Here is an 8,939-nt window from a genome sequence, read left to right on the forward strand (position 1 = left end):
TCCTCGAATGGAACATTCACAGTCTTCGATCCAACAAAGAGGATTTACAGCTGCTCTTAGAATTGCAGCATCCACTTGTTCTCTGCCTTCAGGAAACAAAATGGGATCCTCATGACCACTCTGAGCTCTCGCAATTCTTTCTGGTCTGTTTTGATCTTTCTCCCCTCGAGGATGCCATTCCATCTCATGGGGAAGTCATGCTGCTCATATGGGATGATGATCATAATCAACCCATCTCCCTGACTATCCCCCTTCAAGCTGTTAAAGTTCGCCTTTTCCTTCCTCACTTGACCTTTTCCCTTTCTACCGCTTACATCCCTCCATCATTCGATGTTACCAGGGAAGACTTCCTCCAACTTATTTTGCAGCTACCTCACCCCTTTCTGCTGCTCAGTGACTTAAATCTGCACCATTCCCTTTGGGTTCTCCTAGACCCTGTCCGAAGGTGCCCTCTTGGCTGATCTTCTCAATCAACTTAACCTCTTCTGTCTTAACAGAGGAACACCCACATTCCTTTCAGACTCCACAAGCACCTGTTCCCATTTGGACCAATCCTTCTGCACTGCCCAGTTTGACCATTGTCTTGAGTGACCTGTTCTCTGACACATACTTGAGCGACTATTTCCCATGTGCTATCCGTTTGCTGACTCCTACCCCACCTCTGTGCACACCCAAATGGCAGCTTACTAAGGCTGACTAGACGCTTTACCCCACCCTGGCGACCTTCGACACACAACATTTCCCCAATTGTAATGACAAGACAGAATATCTTACAAACACTATTCTTATACTAACAAAGAGATAAAGGGGCTGGCCAGTACTTACTTCAGCTCAGTACAGCCGATAGATACACAAAACAGAACAGAAAATTTATGTTCCTAGCTTTCGGAACTTTGTTCCTTCATCAGGGAGGAGAGAGGGGAAAGAAAGGGAAGAAGGGAAAGTGGATTCAGTTACTCACAACCCAGGTTATGAAGCAACAAGCAAAGGAAAACAGGGAGGGTAGCAAGGATGGAGGCCTCCATCCTTGCTACCCTCCCTGTTTTCCTTTGCTTGTTGCTTCATAACCTGGGTTGTGAGTAACTGAATGCCCATATCCATAAATATCTTCAGGAAAATGATTGGATGGCTCATGCAAAAAGACCATGGGTTATATCTTAACCCTTCCTTTTTCAGCTGAGCTAGTGCCCCACCTCCTCAATGATCTTTACGCTGGTGAGATATTAAACTTCAACTATGTTTTGCCCTTCAAGTGTAATATAAGTGTTATTCTTTCTTACCAGCAGAGTAAATCTTACTGAACTCTTTCAGCATAGCTGTGATTGTGTTTAAAGGTGTAGTAAGGCTAGCTGAGATACATTTCAGTTAGGCCAATAGTCATTCTGCTTCTGAAGAGACAGTCATACCATTCATCAATCTTTTTGATCCCATTTTGTAAATGTTTTAAGAGTATTGCCAACATGTTTTTCTTGTAATTGTTTAGATTTGAGCTGCAGAACATGACATTGTAACCAAGCAATTGCATAACTCAGTTTTATTCTAGTTTGTGTTCATCGGAGCAGTGTGAAATAAATTTTTAGAAAATAGCTTATGCTTTGATGCATTTCCAGTATAATGTGTGTTCACTTTTGTGCTATCTTTTGATAAAACTAATTAACTCATAATTAGTGGAGTTGTCTCTGTTTTCCATTTTGCATAACATGTATTGTTTTTGTTTAACACATTCTGAGAACTCTTTTATCATTGACTATAGATGGCTGCTCGCATGATTAAGGAGGCAATGGATAAAAAGTTTGGACCATCCTGGCATGCTGTTGTTGGTGAAGGCTATGGCTTTGAAATATCTTATGAGTGCAAGAATCTTTTGTACATGTTTTTTGGTGGTAATGTTGGTGTCTGCGTTTGGAAATGCTCTTGAATCTCCATAATATACATGTACTTGACTGACTGGTGGTGGTGGTGGTGGTGGTGGTGGTGGTGGTGTAGCCCTTGATTTATCAATTGTGCATGAATAAAAGTTTCCGGCTTTCAGCTTGTGGAGAGATGAAGCGCTTACCATTAAGCAAAACAGAGTAATTACAAAGTGGATTTTGCTAATAACAGGCGATGAGTGCCAAAAGAATAGTCCCAAAACAGAAATATTTGTCAGTAGCACAAATGGAAAAATATACTGAACCCCCACTTTTGGGTATGGTAGCAAGAATTTTAGAATGAAATGTAAGAAGGGGAAAAGTAAAGCAAAAATTAAAATGTGGCATTTTGTTAGAAACAGTTACACTGAACGACTTGTTATTTCTACACAGATTAATTTATTCTCATGCCACATTTTTACTTTGTCTTTCTCCATTACTTTTCCTTTATAAGCACGTACTGATCTCCTGTCTGGATTGTTGCTGATATTTGTACCAGACTGCTTTGAGAGAAGAAATAGTTTGGTGTGTGCATGGTATTAAAGAATATCTTTGTGATATCCTCTTTTTTAAGACAATACAAAGACATCTATCTTACAACAGGCTTTTCCCTCCATTACTGTTGCAACTTGTCTATTAACTATAGTTTCTATCTTGTTGAAAACTATTGCAGGTTTAATGCATTTAGCACACACTGTACAGAATGAATATATCTGCACTCTATTATTATATATTATTATTATTATTATTATTATTATATTAACAATGGAAATGAGTTACTTGTGCATTATTAACAGCATTTGTTAACAGTACAAATATTACTCTTTTGGTACAGCCATTTCATTTTGTTCGCTATGTTGCTTATAGGAGGCTGGTATCAGTGCATAATCTATGAATATATTTTGGTAAACAGCATATTTTATTTTACATTTATTTGTAATTATTCTTAATATTTACCTATCAGTTATGTTATTGTTGAGGTAATTGTATGGTAAGGATATGTAAGTATATTTTACATTATGTAACTACCTGATACATTTTGTATAAATAATTAGTTGCCTGTTGTGGTGAAATTTTCTAATGAAGCTCCTCCTGAAAAAGGTGGGGAGGGGAGAAAGCACAGGAATGCAACATTGCCTAAAGACATAAGTTTATATGTAAGTGGTAGACATCACAAGGAAAATACAACCACAAAGTATAATGTACTGCAAAGGTAACGAAAGCATTGAATCTGCAAGGTAGTGATTTTATGTTCAATGAAGAAGGAGGAAGCATTAATAAATTAGTTTTTAAAAAGCAGATTTGTTGCTGCAGTGCACAAATTAGTAGCTCATTATGTCTTTAATGTTGTTTTTAATGATAATGGAACTTACTGGTTGGAACAGTTAGAAAAAGAGCCAGAGCTTAAATGCTTATGTTACATAATCTCATTATTAATACTTTCTGAAGCCACAAAATCTTTTATTGAGATAACAAGGCTGGTATTGAGAAAGTAAGTTAATATGAAGTAAACCTTAATCATGCAGAGATAGCATTGATTCAATGAAAAGAATATAATTTCCTCAAGGGTCTGAGTTAGCCTGTTACTTAAATGTTCCATGTACTTTGGAGATGCATGAGCATGAGCTATAAAATTATATCAAGGGATTTAATGTTATCAACAAACAAAGAAAAGTTTCAGCGACTGACGTGTACTGACTGTTCTGGACATTGTCAACTTCAGCTGATGGTGCTGTTCTGAAGATGGCCTAAGACTAGGCCAAAACTGCTCATTTTAAATAAAATAACCATCACGATTTAAACTTTTTTTTTCAACTATTTTATAAACAAAATTTGTATCTGTTTGAGATTCAGAGTGCAAAAGCCCTAGAAAGTGGTTCTTGTGACATGTAAGATGTTTTCTTATCTCACTGATATATTGCCATATTTCGTAAGTGCATTTTCATGTTTGCAGTTAGAAAGATAAATCTTGATACAAAGAGCAGCAGTCAAACATCTTAGTGTGGTGTAGCTATGAAATAATGTTTGAAGAAGTTGGTTTGGCAATAATTGAATTGACTTTGTTATTGTATGTAATGATAATTAGTTAATATGCTCATTATCAAAGCTGATTTTCATTACAATTTCCTGTTAACATTATGACCTTCGTTCCTTCTCTTGTATGTCTACTACTATAATTGTGTTCTGTGTAAAGCTGCACATTTTGTACATGTTTATGTGCATATTTTTATAAGATTTTGAAAGAATTGAATCAATTAGACATTGATTTGTTAACATCAAGAAAGAGTGTAAAATGACTGTCAACCATATAAGTGAAAGACTCTTAAGTTTTTCTATGCATATGTGAACACAGGAATATGTGTGTACTCTCCTCTCCTCTACCCCACATCTCTTGCATACAGACTTGTATACTCCAGTGTTGAAGGCCATGCAAGAGTAATGTACATCACTAAATATTGACTTCTAGGTGGAAAAATGGAACAGAGTATATTAATATAAAGCAACTTTTGGGATGCAAATGGTTAGGAGAAAAAATTGATGATCTTACAAGAAAGTGTCAGTGGAAGTCTCAGTGTTTTGGATAGGTAATGCTTCCCTTCAATTGCTGTTCATTCCAGAAATCCAACAGGATCTCCAGTCCCTTCTTAGATTCTTAGGCCCACCCCAGAACCTCTCCCCTGAGTCTATTTGTCTCTGCACCCCTGCCGCTCTCTGCACTCCTATCATCTACATGCTTCCTGAAGTCCATAAACCAACCACCCAGGATGCCCTGTTGTGGCTAGTTACTGTGTCCCACTGAGAGAATCTCTGTTCACTTGGACCAGCACCTTCACCCTTTGCCCATAACGTAACATCATGATATGGACAGAGGGAGAGGACATGCTCTTTACATTCCTCCCAGAACCTCAACACCTTCTTCCCCATTTGCTTCATCTGGTCCTCAGTCGAACAGAGTCCACCTGCCTTAGTGTTGACTTCCACGTCAAGGATGGCTACATTGTCAGTGCCTCTGTCCATAGCAAACCTACAAACCACCAGCAGTACCTCCTCTTCGGCAGCTGCACCAATTCCATACAAGAAGTCCCTTCACAGGCTAGACACCCATGGCCATTGCATCTGTAGTGATGGGCAGTCCCTCTCGAAATATAACAAATAAACGTAACAAAATTACCCTCCCACTGTTGTAATGAAACAGATGTCCCATGTCTTATCTCTCCAAGTCACCTCTCGCATTCCCACTGTCCTGCCACAAAGGAGCACTCCTCCCGTGACTCAGGGCCACCAAGGACTGGAGCAACTGATCATATTCTCCACCAGGGTTTCAGCTCTGAATTGAGGAACATCCTACCCACTATTTTCCCATCCCTACTACACTGGTATTCTGCAGCCCACCAAATTTAGTAGGCAATATCGTTGCCCATCCCTACTCCACCCCAGCTTCCAACCCCTTGCCTTATGGCCTGTATCCCTGTAATAGATCTACCTGCACGGCCTGTCCCATACATCCTCCCACCAGTAGCTACTCCAGTCTGCATCTCTTATTCCATCAGAGGTAGGGCCACCTGTGAAAGCAGTCGTGATCGTCAAACTAAGCTGCAACCACTATGCTGCTTTCTACGTGGGCATGACAAACAACAAGGTGTCTGCGTGTAGGAGTGTCAACTGACAAACTGTGGCCAAGAGACAGCTGTAACTCAAGCACCACATACTACACAGCCTTCTGTTGTACCAACACACCCACCAATCTTTTTTCCCCTCCTCTACTTGTCCCCTTCTCTCCTTTTTTCCGCATCCAGCAGCATGACACACTCTCTACTACATCCCTGCACACTTCCACAAGTAGCATTAAACTTCTCTCACCCATAACCTCCTATCCCTCCACTTCCTCACCCTCGCCTCCTCCATACCCCACCACCCTCATGACATGAGGCACTGCTACAGTCCGCACACCGGCCTCAATGGCCAGAAACAGTGACTGGGTGTCTGATTTGTGCTTGTGAGAATGTTTGTTTTCTCATGCAGAAGAAGGCATTTTGGCTGAAAGCCGGAATGTATGGCAGTCTTTTCATTGTACCTGTCTGTGACTCAGTGTCTCTTCTGTAGGGTGAGTAGCAATGTATTCTTTTCATAATATTTTCAGCATTTCACTTGTCTGGTACATCTTGTGTGCTATGTAGTGTACCATGGCTGTTCTCCCAGGGATATCAATGAATTGGGGGGAATGTTGTGTACTTCTGATCCTTTTCCCTTAGGTTTACTTGGGTCTCATAATGATCTGTCACATTCTTCTTGCAGTATTACATCTGTCAATTTATCTTTATCTACTTCCTCTTGCCTTTCCGTAATACAATCTTCAATTTTCTGTCCTTTGTATAGCCCTCCTTTATTTGTTTGCCGGGAGAACTCTTGACATTCACACAGCTGCTTTTCTCTAAACGTTTCTTCATTTTTTTATTTTTTTATTTATTTATTTTTTTTAATAGGCCGAACCTATCTTTCCCAGAATCATGCATGCCTCAACATATCTGCAATTCTTATCTACCTTTCCTCCTGCTTTGCCATGTTGCACTTTGTCAATCTCCTTTTGTGTACATTGGCATTCAGTATCCTCTGCTTCACTTGTGATGTTGTTATTATAGAGTCTATTTCCACTAATTAAATTCAGTTTCTTATGTAATAACCAGTGATTATTGTGTGGCCTTGCTTCATTCTGTTGTTCCTCCTCTGCTGCCTTCACTACACCGTGACTCAAAACTACCAGTTTGTCTTCTGCTGTGTTAACAGTTGCATAATGCTGTATTTGAAACATCAACAGCATCTGCTTGTTAAACTTATCTAGGTCCCCTCTCCTTAATTTCGCATATTTCTGCAGTTTTTTTCCAATTTATTCTGCTTTTCATAATAAATAAATTATAGTCAGAGTACACATCTGCCCCTGGAAGTATTTTTCAGTTTAATATCTGGTTTCACAAACTCCGTCTTGCCATTCCCTGTATATCTAACTTCAACCAGTCCATTTCTCTTTTACTCTCTCTAACCTTACCCAATTAAGATATCTTAAAATTCAGCACTCCAAACTGTAGAGCACAAGATTTGTTTGTTCTTCCTGATAAGAATTTCCTCCTAAGTAGTCTTACCTGTATATCCAAATGGAGAACCATTTTACTTCTATAATATTTTACTCAAGAGGATTCCATCATTAAGCCATACGCTAGATCAGCATGTCTCAGGAAATGCAACAGCTGTGGTTTCCTCTTGCTTTCAGCCAACTGCAATATCAGCATAGCAAGACTATGTTGGCTAACGTTATGATGCCAGACCCATCACTCATCCAGAATGTTGTCCCTGCAATTACTGAAAAGGCTTATGGCATTCTTCAGGAACACCATGTTTACCTGGCCTCTCCACAGATATTCCTCTGATGGGTTAGCACCTATGGTACAGTATTGCTGAGTAATGGAGTACGTACATAATAAGGCAATAGAGTCATGCAAATACAGACTTCAACAGGTTAATATCTATCTTTCGTATTATTGTGTGGAAACAACTGAGACATCACATTGCAGAGCTAATAAAATTTGTAATATTTCACATTCCATGAGATTAAATATCTTGTTTCTTTTGTCTATAACTAAGTTATAACTAAGTTCTGAAGAGCTTTCTCTAATTGCCAATAATTTTGATAGCTTTATTTTTGTTTGACCTCTTTTACTTTATTTTTGTGTTACATTTTAATCATTATGCTGGACCTCTGCCCCGGTGGCATAGCCTTTGTATGATAAAGCAAACTTCATATTGTGATTTGTTTTGGACCTAGGGGAGAGAGAGAGAGAGAGAGAGAGAGAGAGAGAGAGAGAGAGAGAGAGAGAGAGAGAGAGAGAGAGAGAGAGGGGGGGGGGGGGGGGGGGTAATTGGGATCAAGATATTTGATATTTAATTTCTGTTGAAAAGATAGTGATATTGTAAAATAAAATGCATAAAACTTTCAAAATACCTTATGTTTATTCTTCGTATATAATATGGATAATTGTGTTTAAATTGTAAATCTGTCCTTAAAGTCATTGATGTGTACAGATTCGTATAAAATGTTATTTTCAGAGACTTTAAAATTTACAGCTATTTTCATGTTTGCTAGTCAGAAGAATATTAGAAATTATGTATGAAGAAGACAGCAAAAGACAACAATATTATTTTTGAGATTGCTATGCAGTGTACAGGTAATTGTATTTATTGTACTAAAGACAATGGAAATAAAGCATTACCTAATTTTGCTTTTATTATATTTCTTAATTTTCACTTATCTGTCCCGAAATTACATGGAAACATTGTTGTTGTTTATGTGTTGGAACGCAAAAAAAAGCCTAATGAAAGCAAGATTTACCGTATTTACTCGAATCTAAGCCGCACTTTTTTACCGGCTTTTGTAATCCAAAAAACCGCCTGCGGCTTAGAATCGAGTGCAAAGTAACCGGAAGTTCTATAAAATGTTGATAGGTGCCGCCACAATTAACTTCTGCCGTCGAATATATGTAGCACTACAGAGGCAAGCTTTGCAGGCACAAAGATAAATACTGGCGCCAAAACCTCTGCGTCAGTAAATAAATTAAGGTGGAAGACGAGATTTTTTTCTCCGCCCCGAGTTTCGACCACTGCACTTTCATACATTATCCAACGAAGTAAATACAAATTTCGTATTGTTCATCTTCGAATGTAGCAGCCTTTCAATGTACTACGAAAATCCGACTGGCAAGACTGTTTGGGATGTTTGTCAATATGGCCAACTCTACGTTCGAAATTTTTTCCCACTTGTGACAAGAGATGGTTGCTAATACGAACTTTTATGAATTGTGAATCACATGCAGTAGTCTCTTCACCATCAGAATAATACGAATATAAACATTTTGCCACGTATTCTTTCGTGTTTGCTGCTATCTCATTTAAATCCTGTCTGCCTATAAGTTCAATTCTTTTATCTTGGCGGCTCGCACATGCCCGCCTAGACGCGGGAGATTGCTGCGTTGCCAGTTG

At 38.8% G+C, this 8,939-nt stretch overlaps 1 protein-coding gene across 4 annotated transcripts in view; it reads left to right on the forward strand.

Annotated features, from left to right (window-relative positions):
• Nucleotides 1-7,801, forward strand: part of LOC126465048 (dynein axonemal light chain 4-like) — a 50,309-nt gene extending 42,508 nt beyond the window's left edge. For 2 of the 4 annotated variants that reach the window (XR_007585969.1, XR_007585970.1), the window contains one exon: nt 7,177-7,801. Coding sequence is in view for 1 of the 4 variants with exons in the window: in XM_050096278.1 (XP_049952235.1) it covers nt 1,754-1,918 (165 nt within the window). In the remaining 3 variants the exon portion in view is untranslated. Of the gene's footprint in view, nt 1-1,753; nt 2,555-7,176 lie in introns of those variants that run through there. The other 2 variants (XR_007585973.1, XM_050096278.1) reach the window with 2 other exon arrangements.
• The last annotated feature ends 1,138 nt before the right edge of the window (nt 7,802-8,939 follow it).

This window comes from Schistocerca serialis, chromosome 1, assembly GCF_023864345.2.
Source record: "Schistocerca serialis cubense isolate TAMUIC-IGC-003099 chromosome 1, iqSchSeri2.2, whole genome shotgun sequence".
Taxonomy (NCBI): domain Eukaryota; kingdom Metazoa; phylum Arthropoda; class Insecta; order Orthoptera; family Acrididae; genus Schistocerca; species Schistocerca serialis.